The sequence below is a fragment of the Lotus japonicus genome, chromosome 4 (genome assembly GCF_012489685.1).
Source record: "Lotus japonicus ecotype B-129 chromosome 4, LjGifu_v1.2".
NCBI classification, from domain to species: domain Eukaryota; kingdom Viridiplantae; phylum Streptophyta; class Magnoliopsida; order Fabales; family Fabaceae; genus Lotus; species Lotus japonicus.
In genome coordinates this window covers 25,173,069-25,200,708 of record NC_080044.1, presented here as the reverse complement: position 1 = coordinate 25,200,708, position 27,640 = coordinate 25,173,069, and the positions used below count along the sequence as shown (strand labels likewise).

At 37.5% G+C, this 27,640-nt stretch overlaps 3 protein-coding genes across 11 annotated transcripts; 2 read left to right on the top strand and 1 right to left on the bottom strand.

The window, feature by feature from the left end:
* Positions 1-4,697: 4,697 nt before the first annotated feature.
* LOC130711061 (uncharacterized) lies at positions 4,698-13,980 on the bottom strand. 9 transcript variants are annotated; one of them, XR_009010553.1, is made up of 4 exons: positions 13,675-13,957; positions 10,568-10,739; positions 10,422-10,455; positions 6,538-7,210 (listed from the first exon to the last, which is right to left on the bottom strand). XR_009010553.1 is itself a non-coding variant. In XM_057560513.1 (3 exons), exons 2-3 carry the CDS (start codon positions 10,685-10,687, stop codon positions 9,790-9,792), a joined length of 786 nt encoding a protein of 261 aa, XP_057416496.1. In that variant the 5' UTR covers positions 10,688-10,739; positions 13,675-13,965; the 3' UTR covers positions 7,608-9,789. The 9 variants fall into 9 exon arrangements, 4 of the variants coding, with proteins under 4 accessions (XP_057416496.1, XP_057416498.1, XP_057416499.1 ...); XR_009010552.1 differs by lacking the exons at positions 6,538-7,210; positions 10,422-10,455 and adding an exon at positions 4,698-4,999 and having other exon boundaries at positions 13,675-13,955; XR_009010555.1 differs by lacking the exons at positions 6,538-7,210; positions 10,422-10,455 and adding an exon at positions 4,698-4,999 and having other exon boundaries at positions 10,568-10,671; positions 13,675-13,954.
* Positions 13,981-20,080: 6,100 nt separating this feature from the next.
* On the top strand, positions 20,081-20,597 carry LOC130714045 (lysine-rich arabinogalactan protein 18-like). Its single transcript, XM_057563900.1, has one exon. It carries the CDS (start codon positions 20,178-20,180, stop codon positions 20,478-20,480), a length of 303 nt encoding a protein of 100 aa, XP_057419883.1. The 5' UTR covers positions 20,081-20,177; the 3' UTR covers positions 20,481-20,597.
* A 461-nt stretch (positions 20,598-21,058) lies between these two features.
* On the top strand, positions 21,059-22,097 carry LOC130712538 (lysine-rich arabinogalactan protein 19-like). The gene is made up of 2 exons (XM_057562369.1): positions 21,059-21,144; positions 21,350-22,097. The coding sequence occupies exons 1-2, from the start codon at positions 21,059-21,061 to the stop codon at positions 22,056-22,058; spliced, it is 795 nt and encodes a 264-aa protein (XP_057418352.1). The 3' UTR covers positions 22,059-22,097.
* The last annotated feature ends 5,543 nt before the right edge of the window (positions 22,098-27,640 follow it).

Here is a 27,640-nt window from a genome sequence, read left to right as displayed (position 1 = left end):
GCTGTGACACATGTTCCAGACATTGTGCTCTCTGCAGCAAAGGGAACTGCCAGTGCCAGTGGCACTAAGGCAGTTTTTTCTAGCAAGGAAGACATCTTGGCTGAGTTGAAGTTTGTCTCCAAGTCTCTTGGTGACACTATTCAGGCTTGCAAGGTCAGAAAATTCAATGTTGATCAACTCATCAAGGCTATGTCAGATGTTGCAACAACTGCTGCTGAAGAAGAAAGTGAAGAAGAGGAAGCTGAGGCTGCTGCTGATGAAGAAGAAGATGCTGAGACTGAGGATGATGTAGAGGAAGAAGAAGAGGAAGACAATGCAGATGAAGATGAAGAGGATGTGACTGGTTCTGAGAGTTCTGCAACTCAGAGCACATCTCTTTGATTTGTTCTTTTTCTTTTGGATGTATTTGAGCCCTGTGTGGCTATGTGCTCTCTTTATTTGCTCCTGGTCTGTATAATTCTTGAACATGGTGCTGATGACTTCTGTGGATAGCTCTGGTAAGGACTTGGATGCTATTCTGTTATGACTACCTTTGTCAAATTATGCTAATAAGGGGGAGTAATTAGTAGCATATGGTTATCTCTGGTTTGGTAGCTTCTTTATCGCTTTCTTCTATTGTGGTTTGGTAGCGTGGTTTGGTAGCTTCTTGCTACTGTGCAGTTGGTTGTTTTATTCAAACAACATCTTGTTGTTTGTGATAGTTGTGAAGGTATGAAAAACGATAGAAAGGGGGGGTTTGAATAGCGTTTTAAATCTAAAACTCAATCCACTTAAGATTTAAGCAAATCTCTTCAACCACCAAAGATAAAAGTGCTAAGATAAGAGTTAAGAAAAGCACATAATGATTTTATCCTGGTTCACTTGATAAATCCCTCAAGCTAATTCAGTCCACCCGTTAAGGTGATTTATTCCTTCTTAGAATGAAGGCAATCCACTAATCAGAGTTTGTTACAACTGCACTTGCTACCTGCAAAGTGACTAACAATACACTGACTTAGCTATTACTAAGATTCACTCTCTTAGTCTTCTCAAGGATCCGACCAACCTTGGTCTCCTTAAGGAAAATCAAAAAACTGTTTGAAGGTTTAGGTTTACACAGAAATGCTTCTTAAAAAGCTAATAGTAAACACAATTAGTACAATATGAAGAAAGATTTCTTTGAAAGAATATTTGATTTTCGCGTGAGCTTCAACAAGGTTTCTTCAAACGGCATCTTTCATCTTCAGCCTCTTTATATACTCCAAGGAATTAGGTTTGGAAGTTTGCATGGAATGCTACCGTTGGAGGGCAGATCTGGGTTTTCCAGGTTCTGCTGTGGCTGAATAAGTTAGGTAAGGTCGTCAAGAATGGTACAATTGCTTTTGTACTTTGGATAGTGACATGACCTTTATCCTAGTTGACTTCTGATCAAAGTGATGCTTCATATTGGAACTTGTGAAGCTTGGTGATCAGAGTCAGAAGGAAGCTTGGATCCTCTGACCTTTGTATCTTCTTCTTCTGGACTCAGAGGAGAAGTACTTGGTCTTCAGAGCCAGCTTACTCTTGGACTTCAGAATCTTCACTACTCAGCTTCTGGAGTCAGATGTGGCCTCCTGCCGAGGAGGGTTGTGGGAAGAAGATGCGTTTTGAGGTTTGGGGGACATTGTAGGGGAAAAGGAAAAGCTCGGAAGTTACTCAAAAGGAAAGGCAATGCAACAACAAGGAATAGGACAACGAAACTCACCGGAGAGTAAAGGTAGCAAGGGGTGGAAGAAGAGGAATGAGGCAGCGATGCCAGAACGGAAGTGCGCCGGAGTTTTGCTCAAGGAAATATGAGGAGTTTGGAAAGTGAGAGTTGGTGTAGCAGCAGGTTCTTATAGGCCTAGGCTGACGTTTGGCACGGAGGAGCACATGGCTACGTGCGTGCAATAGGGATATGTGCCTCATGATTGCAGGAGAGATGATTGCCTCGGGAAGAGCAGGTGGCGCATTAATGGGAATGAACGCGTGTGATTGATGGAACGCGATTAACGAAAAACCTTTCTGACTTCAACCCGGCACTGACGTTTGATGGATTTGAAGGGGCAGTATCCATAAGGAGTCGTTGATCGCCACAAACCGTCGATCCGGTTTCTTGGTCTCCCCGAGACTCGATCTCTCGTGATCGCCTCTCGCCACCGTATCGCTTGTGGACTTGAGGGCTTGCGGACTTCTGGCATCATGGATTTGGGACCTTGCATTGGCAACACGTGATTGTTACCCCATTATGGCGACCTATAGTAAATAAATGTTTTAGAACTAGGTCAAACTTAGGAGATGGTTAAGTTCTTTAAAGACACGCTCGGCTTTCGTGCCTCAAGCCTGGTGTCTTGTGGACTTCTGGACCGGGAGAGCCCCTATAGGGGTGACGCCCTAGGGTTGCCCGCCCGGTGGTGGGTCACTTGGCTTATAATCTGGGCCTATCTGTGCGGCCCGACTGGCCCACTAGGAGTAGACATACACGTGGGGCCCACACCCCCCACACCTATAAATAGGAGACGGTTACCAATTGTAAAGGCCTTTTGCTCATTTCTCAATAACACATATGAAATTCAGTTACTCACTATCTCTCTAAATCCACGCGGATTGGGAATCGAAAGTTTTCCGATCCCCACAGATGGCGCCAATTGTTCTTGGTTGGAACATTGAGAGAAAGGGTAGTACCTAGAGTGTGGTGTGATTGCACTAGAGAGAGAATTTAGAGAGATAGTGAGTAACTGAATTTCATATGTGTTATTGAGAAATGAGCAAAAGTCATTTACAATTGGTAACCGTCTCTTATTTATAGTAGTGGAGGGTGTGGGCCCCACGTGTATGCCTACTCCTAGTAGGCCAGTCGGGCCGCACGGATAGGCCCAGATTATAAGCCAAGTGACCCGGCAACGAGCGGGCAACCCTAGGGCGTCGCCCCTATATGGGCTCGCCTGGTCCAGTCTCTAAATTCAGATCTACTTCAACCAAAAGAGGACCTAAGAGTATGGGTTATGAATATGGAGTATAGAGAAGGTATAGAAGCTATCTGAAAGAAGAAATGAAGTTAAACTCAACTTTTGTAAAAAAAACTCCAAACTTTGAGCAGAGAAAGACATGGGAAAGAAGAAAATGATGCAAGACAAGTGATCTTTACCTCCTAACCTTTCCAACGCAACTGAAATCGCGTCAAACCTTCGAGAAACGAACGAACGGGCGCGAACTCATTCTCTTTCTCTATCTAGCTCATAGCTTATGTCTCTAATTGTGAGGGAATAATGTTTTTCCCTCCTTTTATAGGTGAAGGAAAAAGAAGAAGAAGAAAGATTTCGCGGGTCCGGTGTTTTGGTACTTTCATCTGCTGATTTAAATTAGGCATTCAGCGACAGAAGGTTGAAACTTAATTCGGAGCTCATTTAAAATGAGAAAATGGCTTGAACGCATTCTACTTCAAAATCAGCCGCAGAACTACTTTTTGCAATTGACGTCGAATGAGAAAACTTACTTCATGAAAAAGATTCCTAGTAGTGAATGAATGAAGACAACGTGGACGGAAACCCCCGAAGAAGTTCCAAACACGAAGACCTTTTGTTCAGGGTCTCACTTAAGTCCCTGCGAAGATAAAGACTAACTTTATCGAGTTTCTGGAAAGCGAAAGCTGTCGAGCTTACAGTTGAAAGTTCTGAAATGGAACACACGTCATCATAAAAATACCCTAAGGATCTAAATTTCATGCTGATTTGAAATATAACTTAAATAGTGCTCTAGTAGCGGAATTAGCCTTTTTCGGACACTCCGGACCTTAGTCGCGTATAATTTCCATGACTTGCAATTAAATTCGAGTCAGGAAAATAACATAAAAATAATATAATATAAACACTCAAATAATTAATATAACAAAATTAAATAAGTAATTTAGTTATTTAATTTAGGGGTCTTACAGTTAGGGACCCGAAATATTTAACCAGTGCATAAGATTGTCTTCTAGAATCTTGCACATAATATACAAACCTTAGTGGGTGTATCCGTGTATGTAAATATAGGGACCTCAAATTAGAAGGTCATGATGGCTTCTATGTCAAGGAAACAAAATTCATCAAATTGAGCATGACAAGACACATTAATCTTGGAAGTAGCTGGAGCTAAGCATTTGAATCCTTTGTGATGACTACTATAGCCAAAAAATATGCAAGGAGAACTCCAATTGATGAATTTATTTTTCATACAGGGAAGCAAGCACTAAAACACACAATAGCCAAAGAGATGAAAATTAGCATAGGTAGCACAACCTGAAACAATAGTGTGAATGAAATCTAACCAGAGAGCACCTGAAAAGGAACACGATTACTAACATATATCGTAAAACTGAAAGCATCAACCCAATAGCTGGTAGGAACATACGAGTGGTACAACATTGCAAGAACAATCTCAAGAACATATCTATGTTTCCATTCAACCTAACCATTTTGTGTCTAAGCATGCAGACATGACAACCAATGACGCACACTAGAGGAAACAAATAAAGCCTATACTTTGTTATTCGTGAATTCGGTACCAATGTCACTACGAAAAATTTAATAGACTTAGAGAATTCATTTTCCACAAAGGCTTTGAACCGAAGAAGCACATCATAAAAATCTGATTCACAACGTAATGTATAAAACCAAGAAAAACGAGAGAAATCATCCACAAAAATAACAAAGTCAGAATATCCAGCAACGGGAGTCAGTCTCCTTAAATCACAATGAACAAGATCAAGAATGACGAAAGCCTGTTTATTATTGTCATGAAAAATCAAACGTTTATTGACAAGTAGTGCATCCGAATGGCTTAGGCAAAACAGACAAAACATTTAAATCACCATATTTTTACAACTTACTAATAACATCAAAATTAACATGACCCAAATGAGAATGCCAAAGTTCAAAAGAAGCACGAGGTAATGGAAGACTAGTAGTGAGCAACGCTTGAGGTCCATCATCCAACAAAGAGTCCTTGGTCACATCGGTCCCTGAATAACAAAAGATTCATCCATACAACCAACTTTAGCATAATTATCACAAGACAATTTGGTAACAAATACAAGATTCTTAGTTAGACGAGGCACAACCAAAAGTATGACAAATAAACAGTATGTGATACAAAATGAGAACTATAATATAAGTAATATTTAAACTAATCTCATTACCCACAAGAATACGATCATTATAAGTGTAATCCTGATAGCCCATCAATTGAGACAAATGAGTCATATGAGATGTGACACATGTGTATTGGGCAAAGCAATACAGGTAAATTGTCTTTGGTCTCTCAAAAAAAAAATTAGTACTTATATAATATATATTACTAAGATTTGAGAGAGGTAATGAAACAATGAAAAATCGTGTCTTATTAATTGCAACGTGAGAACTGGGAAGTGCAGCGTGGGCAGTTATCAGTAGTGATGTTTTATATTAGAAAATTCATATTTTTCAAAAACTAAGGATAATGATTGGTGGTACGAACTTTTTTCTCTCACGAAAGCCACATATTGAATCTCTTCTACCCCTATTCTTGTTTTAGTTTTATTATATTATATCTATTTAACTTATCAATACTTATTGTTAATCTCTTTTTTTTGGTACATCAGAAAGATAAATTGCACCCGTCAATAATCGATCCCTGAACCTACCCCTACCCAACTCATATGTCCTCTAACTCCTGCCACTTGACTTGAGTTATCCTACGGGGATATACTTATTATTCATCTAACTTGATTGTAAATCGTGAGTTCGTCTCACAATTCTCTATACTATTTAACACCACTCAAAAACTAATAAAATATATGTTATTTTTATATTCTTGAATAATTAGTTTGTGTTTACTCATAACTGTTAGTTTGCTCTTCACTCATTATTTCTTCTTTTAAAAAATTCATTGAAGGAGATACTTGATATCAAAATGTTACAAAATATCTCATTTTATTCCTTACATTCCAAATTTTATTGTTCATAATTGTTTCTTTATTTTGCAATATTATTGTATTTATATGTTTTTATCATTTTATTTATATTTATTTATTCTTATTTATTGTCTTAGAAAATGTCAAATAGAAAGTATGAATTTGGTTTGCTTAAATCATATCTAAGGTCAACAATGTTACAAGAAAGATTAAATGAGTTAGCTATCTTATCTAATGAAAGCAAAATGTTAGAATTATTTAATTATAAAACTCTATAAATAACTTGGCAGCTCAAAAAGTTAGAAGATTGATATAAAAAATAGTTAGAGTCTCTTAGTCCCTTTTAAGATTTTTGTCAAAAAAGTCATTTTAACATTTTCATTTTAAATCTCAAAATGTCTATACACGACTCTGTCTGCTAGAATAACATACACACTTTTTTTTTGATAACAAAAGAAACTTTATTGGATTGAAAAAAGACATAAGTACAAAGCATATTAGAACAACCCTCTCATAGGGTAAATCAAGACATGCCCACTCACTGACTTCCTAACCGATCTCATGCTATCAAGCGCACCTAAAGATTGAACCTCATTAAAACCTTCAAAGAAAAAACCCAATGGGAAAAAATCAATGAAGGAAAAATAGTGCCACAATCTCTAGGAAAGCATGGGAACCACTCAAAAAGAATTTTACAATAAAACCTTAACCATAGTCACCATACAGCAATGCATCAGCAACCATAATGCATGCATTGAATAATATACTACATATGATCCTATATTTGTCAATCTTTGAAGATAAATTGATATTGGTCTTCAAGTGGGAGATTGTTGATCATTACATTCACTTCGCATCAGATGATAGTTATCACTTGTCACTTTTCTTCTTTTATCCCACTTTTTTTTAAAAGCAATGGTATATTATTGAATTAGAAGTACAAGGGTACTTCAACCCAATTACAAAGAGAAAAAAGATTACAAGCTCAAAGGAAAAAGAGAGTAATCTAAACTAATTGGTATCACCCAACACCTTGAGGAGAAGACTAAGGGAAAAAATCCCACTTCTTTTCTTCTTTTATCCCCCTTATTACGTTGGGTGTGTACCCAAGTACACCTTGATGAGTGCACATGAACCATTTACATCTTGAAGGCTTTTCCAAAATGGAGAAATTGTCAAGAAAAAGATAAGCCGCGTGCCCCTATCCACAGTTCCTTCTAAATATGAAGATAAGACGTTGGCCTCATTGATCACTCAAATGTAATGCAACAATTGCATAAACTGAGACGCAATGAAAAAGGAAAAAGAATCACTGATAGGAACCTTAGCTATCCCCTCCCTCTCACAATCCCTCCAATTTCTCTTATTTTGAGAGAATGCAAAATTTCGTCAAAAAAAAAACCGAATGCAAAAATGTTCTTCCACAGGATGTGTTTGAAATGAAAATAAGTATAAAATATGTTTCAATTGAGGTTTTATAAACAAGACTTGAAACGAGAGTTATGATAGTTTTAACAAGACATTCGATATTTCAAGACAAGACATAGTCAATTACCTAAGTTGGTTACAATATATATAGTGGCTAACTTTGATATTCAAGAATTCAAGATAAGGTCTAAAATTAATCTCTGCCCCTTTGTTGGAGGTGTTGATGATTAACTATAGTCCAGTTGATCTCTTTGCTTGTCTTTTTTTTTTTTTTTGTGCAAAGGTTGTGGAGGAGGTTACTTTTGAGATCACCATTAAGATAGGGAAAACATATCAATCACATTTGTGAATAGGATCATCAGATATTAATAGAACACGATAGTAGCAATCTAATGAACTCACCCTACCATATCACAACCTGCAATGACAGCAATGTTCTGGGTATTGGTAGTAGCAATCCTTTGCTACCCATTAGCCTCAACCAATGCTCAATTCCATGCAGCTGCACCCTACAAATCGACAACACCGACATCACCTTCAGTAGCCAAACAACCACTGGTTGTGTAAGCAACACCTGCTACCACGAGAAAACCGCGAGCAGCAACCTCCCCAATTTCTAGCAAACAACCAACTACAACCCCAGCTACACCCTCGAAATTTCCAACTACAAACCCTGTTGCACCTTCCAAATTGCCAACAACAACTTCATCTTCAGTAGCCAAAAAACACCAACTATGGCAGCAACCCCTGCTACTTCAAGGTAACTGCCAGTAGCAACCTCTCCCACTTCTAGCAAACCAACAACTTCTACACCTGTGAAATAATCAGATCCCAAAGTCGCTACTCCAACATCGGCTCTAGTCTTAATTCACCAACAACTTCTCCAGTAAAATCACAAGTTCCTAAAGTTACAGCTCCAACATCTGCTCCTTCAAATCACTGATTCCTAAAGTTAGTTCTCCAATAAATCCACCAGTTCCTAAAGCTGCAACTCCAGCTTCTACTCCTGTGAAACCACTTGTTCTTGAAGTTACAAGTCCAACATCTTCTCCTGCAAAATTACTAGTTCCTAAAGTTACAACTCTAATATGCTCCTATGAAACTACCAACTCTCAACGTTCTGCCACCAACATCTGCTCCCCTGAAATCACCAATTCGAGTTCCTCCAAAACTTGCTCCAATGAAATTTCCTGTTCCCAAAGTTACACAAGCTCGAAGCCTAAAACCCCCAGCTCCAAAACCACCACCACTACCTCCCAAAAAAGCACTTGTTTCTCCACCACCATTGCCACTACCACCACCAATATCTCCACCACACCATTTCCATCACCACCAACCGCTACACCACCACTATTTCCATCTCCAAAGGTTTCATCACCAACACATGCCAAAGTGCCAAAAGTACCAACCGAAGAAACACCAACGCTAGCACTTGCACACAAAAAGAAAACTCTAATTCCATCGCTTGTTCCTTCACCACTAAGTTACTCACCGTCACCAGCACCCAAAGATGACACTGTTGCTAAAAAGTTCAGTGTTGATATAGTAATAGGTAAGTTTAGTGTTATATTTAAATATTTTTTTCTTATTTAAAGTATGAGGAATATTCCTTAAATGAACCTTTTTCTTATTTTATAGCAACCCCAAAAAAAATCCAAGATACCTCATTGAATAAACTGTAATTATAATTAGCACCTTCTAAATACAAGTTGCACCCCTCTCACCTATGACTTTCTCCATTTTGATAATTTGATCAAATATCGCGATAACTAAGTAATTTATAAAGCAAGTCATACCAACAACGTAAAATAATTAAAGTATTGCCAGCAACTCGTACAGTCAGGAACACATATACCGTAATACTCCCTCCGTTCCCTATTATAAGTCACATTTTTTGAAAAAAATTTGTTACAAAATATAAGTCACCCTCATATTTAATATGAAAGAGATGATAAACTTTAGAAGTATTAACTTGGAGAGAGAAAATCATAGAAAAGTAAATAAGGGTAATCTAGGAAAGTAAATCATTTTTTTTACAAATTTATTACTAGTAACTACTTTTCTTAATCTAAGAGAATTAGTTATTTGTGACTTATATATAGGAACGGAGGGAGTAGTAATCTGCGTGCACGGCGTTCCATGATGAGCTTTGAGAATTTCATTTGAAAGAAAAATTCAATTTACAAGAGATTCAAATTCCATTTGTTCTTCCAAAATTCCCATATTTTAGAAACATCTCTCAGGTCATTAATCTTCTCATCGTCCACAGGTCATTAATCTTCTCGTCAACATCCAATTGCAATAATTCTTATGCTTCATTAACATGTTATTAAGCACAATAATGAGACAGATTGCAATGTTCAACTCCTACTTATTCCGTCGAGAAGTAAACTCGCCAGCCTCACTTTAGCCGGGAAAGTCAGGGAGTTAGTCTATTTTCCCCCCTTGAATTTCATCCTCCTTTTCCCAATAACTTTTGTATTAATTTCGGGAATTTGAGTACCCAACCACTTCCAATCTTCATCACTATTTGGACTATTTCTTGTGACATCCCAATTAGGAACTTCTACTTGAAATCTAGGTCCAATTGGAATAATTGGCCTTAGTAGATGGTTACCTTTGAAAGCTAAGAAGTTCTTAAGCGGTGGATTGAGTTCCTTGTCTTCCCTTTTGGAGCTTATTGATTGCGAAATCTTAATTGGATCGACAAACTCTTCGACAACCAATGACTTGAGTGATGTCTTGAAACTATGAGTACAACTACTACTAGACATTAAATCCTTATGTCGGATTTTCAAATTCCTTTTCTTCTCTAGGTATAACCCTTTATAAGAATCATTAGAGTCACTCAGATGAGGATGGATTTCCTGAGACACAATACAATGTTCTATTCTGTCATTAAGAGTAGGGAAAGCAGCAAGTTCTTGTGTTTCTTCCAAAATAGCACTTTTTCCTTTGGAAACTGGCAAGGGTGCGGGGGAAGAGTTTTGACTTCTACTCTGATTTATGGCATTTTGTTTGCCATACTTCTTTGTACAAAGTTCAAAAGTAGTAATATACTTACCATTATTCATATATTGGTCTAATTTCCTCTTTCTCTGAAAAAAAAATATTTTTATCATTATACATATAAAAGCATACATGAATTTCTAAGCTTTCTAGAGATTTATGATGAGATATTATTCAATGTTGCATAGAAATTATATGTACCTGGGGACATACGACACAAGAATTCATTAGTGTGTGAACTTTGTGCATTTGATGTTGATGTACGTGATGGGATATCTTCTTACTACAAGGTCCCAAAGCAGGATCTTTTGACCAAATCATATTTGCAAGACTAGTTATTCCTCCAGAGGAAAACTACTCAAAGTCAATGTAACTAAAAAAAAATTCACATTATAGAGTGATATCATGCTTCAAAAATATTATAGAAATTAGATGGAATGGAAAATGAAAGAGGCCTCCTTATAAGATTATAGAGACAAATGATAAATGTGACTATAAAAAATTAAAAACGACTAAGCTATTTATACTACTAATGTAGGTCAAGTATTACGCTAATATGAATAATAATTGTAGTCTTCTAAGACTTCATTTTGTTGAAGCTTTTAGTACAACAAAAGCATCTTTTTAGACCGATGTTGCATGACGACAAATTGAGAATATATATATATATATATATATATATATATATTATTTGGCCATCTCAAGAAAAATATAATTTCATAAGCAGGAAAGTCATTTTAAGCAATAGAAAGTGATAAGGGAACATTAGTCTATATTTTGTATAGATCAATCAATTTCTTAAATGACAAGTCTAGTTACTATTAGTAAATAATAAGTTTATTTTTTTATAATTAGTAATCTATATAATAAGTGAAATGATGTTAATAGAACAATAGCAATTAATATTGGGATATTTTTCGGGACTCTAGCGTAAAGGTTTTGTCTATGAAGATGGTTTGATTCTGCCAAGTCAGGGTTTTTGAGGTGGTTGGATCTTCTCAGCACCATAAGTCATGGAGGGATGCTATAGCAGGGAAGCCCTCATCTCGACGCCCTGTTTTTCAGTTAGAAGAGGAGTTGATGGTTTATGGAACCGCACAAGATTGTTGGACAGGTGCCCAGACGAGGCTCTCTTCCGTGAAATCGTTTTTCGGGATCATGGTTTTGCAGAGGAGAAGACCTTACAACATTCTAAGGTCTCTGTTGGCCTGGGTACTTCCTCGCTAGTTGCTTGATCGAAGAGGATATAGGGTAACCAAGGGTTCAAGAGCTAAGTCCGGCCAAGGAGTCCTCACTGTTTCTTCCTAAGGCCCAAGGATCCACTGGTACCTTGACGAGAGTTAGGACATCTTCTATCACAAAGATAGGTAAAATCCCAAGGGGAAGGGGGGCTAAGAAAGATGAGAAGAGTGGCAGAAAGAAGAAGGGGCTAGGGGGAATCCAATGGCTATTTATTAGTAAAGGTCGCAATTGTAGATTTGAGGCCTGGAGGGAGTCATTTGATGGCATTGCCGACAGAGGTTTTGGAGTCATGGGGTGTTACGACAACGATGGAGAAAGACATGGAGCAAAGGTGGTGAAAGAGAGAGGACTTACAATGACAGTTGGATGATCTTATGACAGTGAAAAGAGAGAGAGAGTGTGGTGGAAAAAACAAGGAGAAATATGGAAGAATGAGACTTCGCAATGTATATTCTAAAAACACAATATCGGGTAACTATCGCTAACTCCACCAACCATTACCACCTTATTAAAATCATGAGACAGTTAATATTAGCATTAGCAAGGACAAAGAGAGACTCAACCTAAGTGCATAGAACAAATATTGTAAGGTTTTTTTTGGTTTACGAAACGGGCCCAGGTTCGAGTCCTATGAATGTGGTTGCATTAATACTTGGTAGGAAGAGTTTTGTCGCTTATAGTTGTTCTACTTGTTTGAGCAAAAATGCCTCAATGGAGAACACATGTGGTCTAAACTAAAAAGAATAATGAGAGACCAAAATTTAATGCAACTTCGAACCAACTGATGCATATCATGAAGTTTGAATGTCGACACAATCATAAAAAAACTATTGACAACTTGGTTACAATTTTCACATCAACTAATAAGATGCTAACATACACTATGTTTGCCTTAAAAGTAGAGGAGGATAGGGGAATGAAGAGGGCCATTACTTTTCCTAACTAATGAATGTTGTTGACAAAAATACTCATTCTCATGTTCTAACATTGAAAAATGTATTCTAAAATTAAGGATGAATAAAGTAAATTTGTTTTAAACGTTTTCCCCTCCTCATAAACTTGAATGTTATTATGTTAAATCTTTAGTATGTAGGATATTGTCTCAAGGGAGAATGGATACATGTTGTCAAAGTTACAAAATTAAAAAAAAAAAAAACAAGGGGAGACTCGTGTATATCCCAAAATTTTAACATAGACACAATCATAAAAAAAAATAGGGACAACTTGGTTAGTATTTTAGCACCATCTAAGCACATGTTAACCAACACATAGTTTGGTCAAAGGAGAGGGGGAACGACTGGGACTAAAATCAATCGTAACTCAATCTTGTTTCTCCTTCAAAAAAGTGAAGGAGAGAAATAAATTGTAATACGGTTACTCATGTTTTGAAATTCAAAAGTGTATTTTAAAAGTAAGAGTTATTCAAGTCAATTCATTCAAAAATCTCTTCACTACCTCAGATCTAAAGAAGAAATTTGTTATTTCCCTCACCTCCATCTCATCCCTTCCATTTAGCCAAAGATGAAAAAAATTAAAATTTCTTCCCTTCCCCCCATTGAACTAAACACACCCCTACTGAAAATAGTGTGTTAGCATCCATATCGAAACTAAATTTCACAACTATATGGACCATTTCTCATGTGGAAATTTTCTAAGTTTTTTGACCTTGAACCCTCTCATCCCTCCATTGAACTAAACACACCCTAAACAAAAATAGTGTTAGCATCCATACAAGAGCTAAATTTCAGAACTAAATGGATCTCTCTCATGTGAAAATTTTCTCAAGTTTTGTGATGTTGAAATTTTGATGTCTATTTCTCTCTTCAACATAGTCTCACTTATTTAACACATATTTAACATGAATAGAAAATCTTCAGATGATAGATCTAAATCTCTATATCCATTATTTTGCCCAGAGGTAAGAAAACATGGATGGGATTACTCGTACACCAAAACTGAATGAGAATTGGGGAATCATATGAAAAAGAAGAAAAAAAAAACTGTCTCACTACTTTGGATGGAAAATTCCAGAAACTAAACAAAAAAAAAAGTGATGTGAAACTTACTTGTTGTTAGGAATTCTGAAGTGAACGGCGAAATCAACATCAGATCTGAAATCAGAACTTCTACGGCTCCAAATTAGAGATGGATGAATAGCTCCAAGGGAGGCATACTGAAATTAGGGTTTAGAAGGTTATCTTGACTGGATCGTATAGCTGGGATGGAGAGCTAAATTAGGTTGAAGAGGGGAGATTTTACGGAAGAAGATAAAGGGGTCTTTTGGATTGGGTATATGGAAAAAATGTTTTCTGACCTCTCTATACAGGGACAAAATACTTCATCTCATTTTTTATGTTGTTTGGTACGTTACATTGTACATTATAGTATATAAACTTATACAATACATTATGCAACTATATATTGTTTGGTGCTAATATTGTATTATATAAACTTATACATCAATTCACTTTTATACATTAAAATGAAGGTTAATTCTTAAATTAATCCATGTCTTTGTGTCGCCGCCTGACTTAGGTCTCTCACCGTAAAAATTATTTAAAAAACTCATCTTCTTTGTAAATTGTTTGAAGTTGATCCTCGCCGGAGATCGAAGCTCTGACAAGTGATGATTTAGATCGCTTACTAAGACTACTTAGCTTACTTGGATTTTAAAATAAATTAAAAATAAATTACATGTCAATTTTATTAATGTAATTAACTACTCCCTCCGTTCCTTTTTAAGTGTCGTTTTAGTATAAAACTCTTCAACCAAGATAGTGAATTGTTAGAGTATTTTTTTCTCATTCTACCCTCTCACATTTTAATCATAATGTCATAAAGCTCTCCAACCAAGATAGTTGATTGTTAGTTTTTTTTCCACTCTCTCATATCATTAAACCATCTACCACTCTCACCCAATCATAAAGTCATAAAGCTCTTTATAGTTATTGAGAAATGAGAATTTTATGAAAAATGTGATGTAGAGTTATTGAAAAAGTAAGGGTATAATTGACAAATAGAACCTTAAAACATCAAAATGACAATTAAATAGGAACAAAAAAATTCTTTTAAAACGACACTTTAAAAGGAACGGAGGGAGTAATTTCTTTTTAATTTGAGGACAATTAACAAAACTAACCATAATTTAATTAACAAAAACGAATTCTCCCAAATTAACACAATCCACTAGTATGGATAGCCTAAATGGTACTTGATGGATTAAAATTTATCAAGTCCTGAGTTCAAATCTACTAGTATCAAAGTACAAAAAAAAAAAATTAGCACAATCCTGGTTTTGAATTTGTCATGTTTAAGATCCTACAAATCCCCACAATCACAAGAATCTCTATTACAGAAAAGAAACTTGAACTTACTAAGCCAATATAAGATCTTAATATACAAGTAAGCAGGCCAAATTATCACTCGCCGAAGCTTCGGGCTCCGGAGAGGACCTGCTCCAAACAATTTACAAAAAAGATGAGTTTTTTCAATGATTTTTCCGGCGAGGGACCTAGGTCAGTGACACAAAGACAGGGACCAATTTGAGGATTATTGCAACCACTACACCACTCCATGTGCCACCTTGCCACGTCGCGCTGATGTCATCAAAACTTAGGGCTCGGCCATCTCCTTCTTGATTTCTTTCCGTCTCCTCCTTCTTCATCATCTTCTTCCTCAATCCTCCCTCCAATCCCAAAGAAACTCAACAAAAAACTCAAATCTGAGAATGCAACAGAGGGAGGGAGAAGATCTGGTGTTGGCGGTGGTTATGGTGTCGTGGGTCGAAATGGGTCATGGTGGTGTTATAATTATACCCTTTAAACACTAATTTGATCCTAACCACTAATTTTAAGAATATTTCTAAATTCCTTCATCTAACAGTAGTAAGAAAGGGATCACACCCTAGTTGTAACGCCCCGACTTTCAGGGGTCACCATAGTAACCTGATAAAATAAATATGCAATGTTTTCCAAAAGGATTTATAAACATGAGCTAATTTTTTTCTTCAAAGTGTTTCTAAAACATGCCATGCATACTCCCAACTACAAAACCTAACCAATAGAAACAACTCAACAAAGAACCTATTATGCAATGACACCATAAATCTAACATACTCCCTACGATCTCCACATCGGGGAACCGCCGGAAAGCAAAGCATCGGAACCTACTCGGAAACTCAAATATAAATTCCTAAAAATCATTAGGTGAGCTTAAACCAATAACGGTAAGCTCTCTAACCCAAGGTTCTATCCTTAAACCCGACTCTACTCTTCAAGTCTTTCACTAATCTTCAAGTCCTCATCTCCGACTCGTACACAGGTTAAGCTTCATCGAGGGTTCTCCATCGCATAATAGCGTTAAGCGCCCAAATAACAAGTAGCAAATAGAAAGGGTTAACTCCATACAATTATCACATATAAAAGAGAAAAGTATAATGTTAAAGGTAAGTGCATGACATGGCACATAAACTAGCAACTTAATTCCAAATAGATGACGACATAGATCCAACAACATAAAATCAAATCAAATATCAACAACATAGATTTAATCAGATATCAACAACATAATAACAGATTTAAATCAGATAACAATAACCTCAACAATATAACATCAAATCAGATATCAACAACCTCAACAATATAACATCAAATCAGATATCAACAACCTCAACAATATAACATCAAATCAGATATCAACAACCTCAACAATATAGAATCAAATCAGATGACAATAACCTCAACAATATAGAATCAAATCAGATGATAATAACCTCAACAATATAACATCAATCAATAAAATCTAATTAATATATAAGTGTCTTGTAGTATTATGTGTTACTACCAAGACATGTCAAATCAAAAGCGTCTCGCAAGACGGGACAGCCACCTGGTACGAAAACCATTGATCTGCCACTTAATATGTCACGAAGGCCTCACAATACGCCACACATGCCACACAGTATTCCACACAGGCTCCACAATATGCCATACAGGCTCCACAATATAATCCAATAACACATGTGCACAAATATCAACACAGCATATAGCTATTTAGCACATACTTAGTATGTGATCCAGCCCAACATCAACCATAGCAACAATCAAAGCATAAAAAATTTTCAATCCAATAATCAAATCAGGGTATCAACAATAACCAATGGTCGAAGCCTCAGAAAATGGAGACGCACGTCTCTATTGTTTAACAATGGCCGAAGCCTCAGAAAACATTTGTCACAAGCCTCAGAAACAGTCAACATAAGCAAGCATACAACATTGCAAACATACCAATATTTCAATCAACGCCAATCAAATTAAACATTTCATCTCAAACGCATGCAGTGCGGATAAATCATGCAAGACTCAAAGACACTCTATACTGAGTTACCTTAACCTTTTATTCTCCTTCCAAGCTCGACATCACAAACCGATCCAAAATCAAGCTCCCGAACTCAGCAAGTTCCTTGAAGCGTCCTCCTCCGTCGTGAAACCTCACAGCTTGTTTCAAACCTCTTTCCTCAGCTCAACTCGCTCCAACCCTTAAGCAAAATATCATTTATAAGTCACTAAGAAACAATACAATCCAATGACACTAACCAAAACCGAAAGAAGTTTTCAAAGCTTCAGAGTTCGGCACTTGGGCACGAATGGACTATAGACACTTCGTTCGCTAAAACACGCGTAACTCGAGCTAGAGAACTTGAAATGACGCGAAACCAAAGCCAAAATTTCGAAAACAGAGAGGGCTACGCTATGGCTCAGGCCATACAAACCAAAAAATATTTTTGGACACGGTACAGGTCCAAATATGTTTCGGCCACTACAAAAAAAGGGTTTCCCGAACTTTTTCTTCGATCTAATTTAATTCCTAGGTATTCTTAGGTGATATCTAGGGTAAAACAATGCTCGGAATAATTTTAGAAATTGCTATGCTACTAGGTGCTTTTGAGTCCAAACTTTAAGCTCAAAACTCAAAGTTAAAATTTTTGAAAACAAATTTGACAGAGTCGTAGATCGGGGCGTTTATAGCAACTAATTCTAAAGGCACTTAGCAAGATCAAGACTTTTTGAATCAAAAAGTAAATTCACAGAGAAAATGAGTTTCGAGATTTAAAACTCAGATCTACGGCGACTCGGTGAAAATCAGAACGAACCGACATCGATTATAGCATGTTGAGTTAGTATGGAAGATAGTTGAAAAGAAAAATCAAAACTATCGGACATTTTGACATTTTGCTCCAAACTTTGAGCACAAAAAGACATGAGAAAACCCAACATAAAGAAGAAACAGAAGTAAGATCATACATCCTTACCTCTGCACCTACGCGTAGCTTCAGAAATCGGAACGATCGGGCAAGAATGGAAAAAGCTCTGCTCCTCTCTCTTTCTCTCTCTAGCTCTCGGCCATGAATGGGAAGAATGAGAGAAAATCTCATTTTTTTCCCTTTTTATAGGAGAGGGGAAAATCCGAAAAATCGAGATTTCGCGGTTCCGGTCGTTTTGGTACTTTCATCTGCTGATAAAAATTGAGTATTCGGAGACAGAATGTCGAAACTCAAATCGAGGTTCATTTAATTGAGGAAAACGTCTCAAAGACGGTGTGAGTCGATTTACGTTGAAAAACTACTTTTTGCAGTCGACGTCGGATGAAGAAACTTCCTTCTGGAAAAAGATCACAAACGTCGAAAGGAATGAGGTGCGAATGGAAACTTTGTTAGAAGCTCCTAATAGAAAAACTCTTCATTCGGGGTCTTAATTAAAGTCCCCGATAAGTTAAAGTCTAGCTTCGACAGACTTCCAGGAAGCAAAACCTAACAAGCGTATAGTCCAGGGTTTCGTATCAGAATACTGGTCATGGGAAAATTACTCGGAGGTTCTTATTCTACCTTAAATTTTAAAATTCTCTTAAACAGTGCTCTAGGAGCAGATATAGCCTTTTTCGAACACTCTCAACCTTAGTCGGGTGCGAATATGACTCGTGTTATCACTCGAAATGACTATAGTGTCATCCTTAACTATACTCCGAACTTAGTTATCATATAAATAATATTCATGACTCGCAGGTTCGAGTCAGAAGAATAACATAAAATAATAGAATATAACCACTCAATCATTTAATATAAGGAAAATAAATAAATTAACTAGTTATTTATTTCGAGGTCTTACACTAGTCTTTGCCAATCATTATGAATTATCCAAGTTTTATAGGGATGCATAGAGGCGTGATAATGAAATATGAATTTGTATTTATCTCATTTTTAACCTCGACTATGATAGGGAAAACAAACTTTCATTGAATTTTGGGAAAATGAAACCCGAACACAAACATAAGAAGGTAGGAACGAGGATGAATTTGGGGTGCAAATATCATCCTTCGAACCAGACTTGAACCTGCCCCACTCTGATAATTAAATATGTTGAATTATAATTGTAGTTAAATAATTAGGTTTAACTCTTTTTTTTGCTAAAAATAGGAGTTAATTATTAATTTTCTTATATGTTTTTTTTTTGAAAGAATTTTCTTATAGGTCAAGAACCTTGACATATATTTTATAATTTTTTTTAAATAATTTTTTTTTCTACATATTATATATATATATAGATAGATAGATAGATGTATAAGATTAAATTAAAAAAATTATTTGAGTTCCCCTCGAGTTTCGCTAAACCCGATGGAGATGGGGTTAGGTCTCAATTTTTTATGTCCACATTCTTCATCCCTTTTGATGATGCTAGATTCAGGATTTAGTCACAATTAAGACTCCCCATCCCTTTTCCAAAATGGAGGAGAAATTGTCAAGAAAAAGATAAGCCACTTGCCCCTATTCACAATTCGTTCTAAATATGAACGTTAAGATGTTGGCCTCATTGAGTACTCAAATGTAATGCAACAACTGTATAAGCTGTGAAGCAATGAAAAAGGAAAAAGAATCAATAAGAGGAACCTTGGCTAGCCCCTCCCTCTTACAATGTCTCCAATTTCTCTTATTTAACAGAATGCAAAAGGTTCTTCCACAGGATGTGTGTTTGAAATAGTAAATAACTATAAGTCTGTTTAAATTAAGGTTTTATAAATAAAACTTGAAACGTGAGTTATGATAGTTTTAAGAAGACATTCAATTTTCCAAGACAAGTCATAGTCAATTACCTAAGATTTGATATTCAAGATAATGTCTATAGTTAATCTTGCCCCTTTGGTGGTGGTGATGATTTAATATAGTCCAGTTGATCTCTTTGCTTCTCTCTTTTTTTGGTGCATAGGTTGTGGGAGGAGGTTACTTTTGAGATCACCTTAAAGAAAGGGAAAACATCTCAATCACAGTGGTATGTAGGATCATCAGATATTAACAGAACATGATGCATGATGTCCTTGTACTAACATAAAGGTCACATGTAGATATAATAGGTAAAATTTTGCTCTCTTACAAGCAAACCATGGGTGTGAAAGTTAAGTCCAGAGAGAAAGAGTTGTGATTTCTAATATCCCTTGCCATTGTTAATGTTCTCTGTTGCAGAGCCAGAGAACATAAATAACCAGCTAATGAACACTCCCTACCATATCACAACCTGCAATGGCTTCAATGTTCTGGCCATTGGCACTAGCAATCCTCTGCTACCCATTAGCTTCAAATTCAATCAATGCTCAATCACCTGCAGGTGCACCATCAAATTTGGCAACTTCAACATCTGCTCCTGTGAAATCACCAGTTCCTAAAGCTACAACTCCAACATCTTCCCCTGCAAAATTACCAGTTCCTAAAGCTACAACCAAGGTTCTAAATATCGGTCGCGGTCGCGGATGCGGTCGCGTTGCGGTTTTCGCGATAACGGATAATATCGTTGCTGCGGTGTGTGTTGCGCCTGTTGCGGTGTGAATGATTCACAAATTTTCACAAATTGGGTTAAAAATACATAAACTATGTGATAAAATATATATTCATATCTATATTATACATCATGATAATAACTTATAATAACTCTCTCTTTCCCACTTGACCTCAGTGCCACACATTCATATCAATTAATATCTTTTTTTTTAGAAATAAATCAATTAATATCTATTATCAACCCATCAATTAATTTCACCTAATTTTCTCAACCAATCAGATTAAATCACACAAATTATGTCCATAATTTTAGGGAGATCAGAAAATCAAAATATGATTAAAAAAATAACAAACCAAAATCAAAAAGTCTCTCTCCACTCTCAACAGTTAAGCACCGTATTCAGAAGCAGCAGAGCATGTCAATTTTTCTTTCCTCTCCTTCTCACCCAAAAAAAACCACAGATCCAGTTTCAAAACAACAGATCTGAAGAGATTGAAGGGTGTGTTATGGTTAATTTACCTCACCAGCGCAACTCAAGGACGGAGATGACGAAGATTTGAAGAAGAGAAGATTGAAAGGTGAAGAGCGTCCTGGGTGGTGGTTCTGCGCCTGTCGGAGCACGACGATGGACTCGTCTCAGGGTCTCAGAGAGCTAGAGGAAGATAGGAACTCAGGAAGAGGTGTCTCAGAACCAGAGGAAGTCAGAAACACGTTCTGAAACAGAGGATTTTTGGGCAAAACAGGTTGTTGCGGTAAAAACGCCCGTTACAAGGCTTCTGTTGCGGACGATACGACGTTACGTCACGGACGATACATGTGATTTCCATTAGCTCCGAGAAATCGTTCCGTATCGGTAACGCTCGCCACCGATACCGCTATATCTCGGACGATATCTGAATATCGGAACGATATTTAGAACCTTGGCTTCAACTCCAGCATCTGCTCCTCTGAAACCACTTGTTCCTAAAGTTGCAACTCCAACATCTGCTCCTGTGAAACTACCAACTCCCAAGGTTCTGCCACCAAAATCCGCTCCACTGAAATCACCAATTCCAATTCCCCCAAAACATGCTCCTGCAAAATTACCTGTTCCCAAGGTTACACCGGCGCGAAGCCCGAAACCCCCAGCTCCAAAACCACCACCAGTACCCCACAAAAAAGCACCAGTTGCTCCCCCACCATTGCCACTAGCACCACCTGTATCTCCACCACCATTGCCACCACCACCAGCTGCAACACCACTATTGCCACCTCCAAAGGTATCCCCAACACCTGCTGAAGCGCCAAAAGCACCAGCACCAGCCAAAGAAACACCAACACCTACACCAGCACCTAAACACAAAAAGAAAGCACCAATAGCATCACCTGTTCCTTCACCACTAAGTTACTCACCATCACCTGCACCGTCGCCTTTAACAGAGACACCATCACCGGCTCCATCACCCGAAGATGACACGCCAGAGCCACCTCCACATAAACACAAGAGAAGAAAACACAAGCAGCACAAGCACAAGAAACATCACCCACTGTCTCTAGCTCCGGAACCAACATCCTTTGTTCACAGAAGTCCCCCAGCGCCACTTACTGATGATGCTCCTACAGCAGATTCAGAAGAGACACCATAACCAGCACCAAGTCCCAATGAGGTAATTAATATCTTTCACCCCCAGCGCCACATAGGTGTTGTTGTACCTAAAGATGAAATATTTGACTTCAAAAAAGGAGATACAAATGTCAGGTTATAAAATCCTTTTGGCACATTATGGATGGGAGATGTTCAAAGAGTTCCAAACGAGTTCCACTCAAATAGCGCTTGGCCTACAAGGAGCAATTCTTCGTTTATAGCGCCAATTCTTAAATGTGATTCGCCCCAAGGACTTAACGATTGTGGACCAATCTCTTTGGTTGGATGTATGTACAAAATAGTGGAAAAGATTTTGGCTAATAGGCTCAAGATGGTTCTCCCTAAGGTGATCGGGGACGAGCAATCTGTTTTCCTAGCTGTAAGGAGTATGTTAGATAACATTGTGGTGGCAAATGAGATGATTCCTGATGCAAAATGTAGAAAGAAGCAAGCAATGATCTTCAAGGTGGATATCGAGAAGGCATATGACACAGTGGGATGGGATTATCTGAGTTACATGATGAGAAATGAATTTCCAAGACAAATGGGTGGGATGGATCAAGAGTTTCTTGAGATCTGCTAGAGTATATGTCCTTGTGAATGGAAGCCCGGACGAGGAGTTCAGAATGGGGAGATGATTGAGATAAGGGGATCCTTTGGCCCTTTTCCTTTTCCTAATAGCTGTTGAGGGATTGAATGACATATTCCAACAATCGGTGCGCCTTGGGAAATTCGAAGGATATGGGATTGGAATGGCAAATGAGGTGGGAGTGTCACTAATACAGTTTGCAGATGATACACTTTTCATTGGGATGGCATCTATGCAAAACACCCTTACAATCAAAAGTGTCCTAAGATGTTTTGAATTAGCCTCGGGCTTGAAGATAAATTTCCATAAAAGCAAGCTAGTCGGAATTGAAGTGGAAGGGAGTATTACTAGGAGGATAGCTAGCTTTCTAAATTGTAAGGTGATGAGAGTACCATTCACTTATCTTGGATTACCAGTTGGGGGAAACCCGAGGAGGCTTGCGTTTTGGGACCCAATTGTCAACAAAACCAAATGAAGACTTTCACGGTGGAGGCAAAAATCTATTTCCTTTGGAGGACGGGTAACATTGATAGCTAGTGTTCTCTCCTCTTTGCCATTATTCTATCTATCTTTTTTCCGTATACCACAAGGGGTTCTAAACAAGTGCAAATCGAAGGAGTTAGGAGGTTTGGGTTTGAGGGATTGGGGTATTTTCAACAAAGCTCTTATAGATAAATGGAGATGGGGGCTCTTAGTGGATCTGGGTTGTTTGTGGGGAAGGGTATTGAGAGCAAAATACGAAATTCCTACTCATTTTGGTGACATTGATATGGGAAGGAAGATGGCTAGTTGGTGGAAGGATATTATTAAGCTTTGCTTTGAAGATGAAGGGGCAAGATGGTTCAATAATGGATTGTAGAGAGTTGTGGGAGATGGAAGGGGGGTAGTTTTTTGGCAAGACCAACGGGTAGGTCAAGAGAAATTGCGGGAAAAATACAGCAGGTTTCACTGACTATCCCCTCAAAAATCTGCCTTTGTTAAAGAACTAGGCCATTGGGAAAACGACATATGGGTCTGGAATCTCCATTGGCAAAGACCATTGTTAGATAGAGAGGAAGACATGAAGAGTGCCTTATTGTCTGCTTTGACTTCAGCAACTCTTGTGGAAGGAAAAGATGATAAATGGGTATGGATGGCGAATGAAGAAGGTTATTACGGTGTGAAATCAACGTTTCAATTGTTGCAGGGCCTCACTATAGTTGAACCGATTCCAGAATTTGAGACCTTGTGGAAGTGTTTTGCTCCCTCAAATACGCTTGCGTTTTGGCTGGAAGACACTTTGGGGGAGAATTCAGACAAGGACTAATTTAAATCGAAGCGGAATCCTACACATTGGAGATTCTTTGTCCTGTGCTTTATGTTTGGGAGAGGAAGAAATCCTGGAACATATTTTACTGCACTTTTCTTTCTCTTCTCAGGTTTGGCAAAAGTGCTATAGGTGGATGGGTATTCTTACAGTGCTTCTAGCAACATGTGGCATGCATTTTCTTCAACATGGGGGTGGATTTATGAGAGCAAATCAGAGGCAGGGAGCAAAATCAATATGGCTTGAAATAGTATGGACTTTATGGCACTCAAGAAACAAAGTCATTTTTAAAAATGTCCCAAGGGATGCAGAGAAGGTGCTTGATTTGGCTCAATTGAGGGCATGGAATTGGTTAAGGGTAAAAACAAAAACTTCTCTTTTACAACATATGAATGGATTTCCAATCCAAGACTTTGCTTGGGCAGCCTTTGATGTCTCTTTCTCTGAGTTCCAAGCGTGTATTGTTCCCAGTGGAAAAGTGGGCTCCTATTCTATCTCCAATTGTTGCTGGTTGTTTCATTGATTGTCACGAAGGAAAGTTAGGGAGCCTTTTGTTGAATTCGTAGAAGAGTTGGGATGTTTAGTTAGTTGTTTGGTGGCAGTTTGGTGGGTCAGAATAACAATTGGTTCTAGTATTTTCGGGTTACTGGTGCCTCTTTTTTCTGTATCAAGTTTTTGTTTTGTTATGTTTCTCTCTTTTATCTCTTTTATTCTTTGGATTTGAGTACCCCTAGTACTCTTCATTAATATATTTGCTTACCAAAAAAAAACTATATTGTTGTTGATTTAGATGCTCTAGAGTAAGTAATATAATTTAAAAAAAAATGTGATTTTTTAATTTAAAAATGTTAAGACATTAGTAAAAGGGAGAGATGGGAAGAGAGGAGCAAGTGTGAGGCAAATTATTTTGTGAAATGAGGTCTTTTATGCTTGATGCATCATCCTTTATTTATAGCCTTAGAGAGCTACAAGTGAGATAAAGAAATATGGGATTGGCCCATTGGCCCATAGTGGTCATTCATTCACAACACTCCCCCTGGATGACCATCCCTTAAGAATGTGCCTCATTAAAATATTACTAGGAAAAACCCTGTGGGATAAAAATCTAGTGAAGGAAAAAGAGTACAACATTCTATAGCTCGTCTTGGTACATTGCCTCATTAAAAACCCTACCAGGAAAAACCAAAAATGAAAAAATAACATGGTTAAAGGAAAAAGAGTTCAATGCATTTTAATTGAGATCTTTCAGCCGACGAACTCCAATATTTCGCACAAGCTTTTCAAATGTTGTTGTTGGAAGAGCCTTCGTAAATAAGTTTGTCAAATTATCACTTGAACGAATTTGTTGGATGTCTATGTCACCATTCTTTTGTAGATCATGAATGAAGAAGAGCTTCGGTGATAATATGTGCTTTGTTCTATCTCCCTTCATGTATCCTTCCTTTGTTTGAGCAATGCATGCAATATTATCTCCATATATGGTTGTTGGCGGCATCTTTCCAGAGGACAAACCACAAGTATCAAGTATGCATTAAATCACATATCTCAGCCAAACGCATTCGCGACTTGCCTCGTGTAATGCTAATATTTATGTATGGTTAGCTGAGGTGGCGGTTATGGGTTGTTTCGTAGATCTCCATGAAATAGTTTTTCCACCACAAGTAAACAAATAACCTGTTTGAGATCTCCCATTATGTGGGTCTGACAAATATCCAACATCTGCATAACCAATTAGGTCAAGTTTGGACATATAAGGAAAAATAAACTCATATCCATTGTGCCTTTAAGATATCGAAACACTGGTTTTATTCCATTTCAATGTCTTCGTGTAGGTGAAGAACTATATCTTGATAATAAGTTAACAGAAAATGATATATCAGGTCGAGTATGACTAGCAAGATATATTAATGCTCCGATCGCACTAAGGTATGGTACTTCGGGACCAAGTCATTCTTCATCCTTTTCTCGAGGCCTGAACGGATCTTTATTTACATCTAATTGAAGGTATGAAAAACACTAGAAAGGGGGGGTTGAATTGGGTTTTACGTTTAAAAACTTTCCCTTAAGATTTTAGCAAATCTTATCGGTTTCAAGAACACAAAGTGCAAGAGATAAAGAGAGAGAGAAAATCACACAAGTATTTTATCCTGGTTCACTTGATAAATCCCTCAAGCTAATCTAGTCCACCCGTTAAGGTGATTTATTCTTTCATAGAATGAAGGTAATCCACTATTCAAAGATTGTTACAACTGCACTAGCACACCTTGCTCAGTGACTAACAAATCTAAGAACTAGCAACAACAAGACAAACAAGTCTTAGTCTTCTCAAGAAATCTTACCTCACTAGTCTCTCAGGGAACTACAAATAGATTGTAGAAGGTTTAGGCTTACAATGAGTTGCTTCTAAACAAGCAAGAGTAAACATAATAAGAACAATGAAGAAATATTGCTAAGGTATTTTGCTTGAGGGTTTTCACTTGTATTGCACAATAGTTTCTTAGCCAATTTCCTCTCTCTTCATCCTATTTATACTCCAAGGTGAGATGTTGTATGCGTTGAAAGAATCTATCCGTTGGAGGGCAATTCTGGAAATTCCAAAACCTGCTGTGGTTGAACCTCGTAGGTAAGGTGGTCAGAATAGTAGACTTGCTTTTGTACTATTGACAATGACATTGCCTTAGCCTAGTTGACTTCAGATCTTGGCGACGCTTCATGTTGGAACTTGTGAAGCAATTGATCAGAGTCAGAAGGAAGCTTGGATCCTCTGACCTTCAGAACTTCTGCTTCTGGACCGTTCACTCTGAACACCTAGTCTTCAGATTTAGAAGTACTTTGGTCTTGAGAGACAACTTACTCTTGGACTTCAGAATCTTCAAGTCTCATCTTCTGGATTGTTCACTCAGAACTTCTGGTCTTCAGAACTTCAGCACTTGAATCTTCAAAGCTCATATCAGAGCCTTGAACTTCAGATTATCTGAAGCGCAGACCCACAACCATGGTAGGAATCATAGAACTTCTTTCAGCGGCAACCTTTTCTACCCTTTCTTCAGCCATGAACTCAACCAAATGTTCCAGTGAAACTTTGTTCTTGAATTGAGACAAAATGTACGAGTCTGAGGCATTGGGTGAAGAGGGATGATGAAGAAGAAAGAGAACGAAGAGAATTGCAAACACTTGGGGTTTTGAAAACTTGAGTGAATGAGTGAAGTGAGGGAAACGTGTGTGTGATCATGGGTAAGTAGTGATTTGAAAGGTAACTGTTGAGTAGTTGAAAAACCAAAAGCCAAAAGGTAAAAAAAATCAACGGCCAGAAATTAATGTAGTAATAATAAGCAATGACTGCTAATAACATGCGGTGGAGAATTAAGTAGATGTGATCATTACAATAGAAATTCCCAAGAAGCACAAGGAACGAGGCATCAGAATAAAACTGACACGCGTTTGCTTTCTTATTTCAGAAGGAATACCAATGGGTACACAACTTCTGATTAAGTTACCTTCTGAACTAGACAACTTCTGATGAAGAGTAGAAGTATCATAGTCAGAGGTTCTGAACAAATCTTCACGCTGGACAAAAGTCCATGTTCAGATTTTTCAGGATAAACTTAAATCTATCTTCTTCTAAGGGCTTTGTGAAAATATCTGCCCATTGATGGTCAGTATCCAGAAACTTCAAAAGAAGTACGCC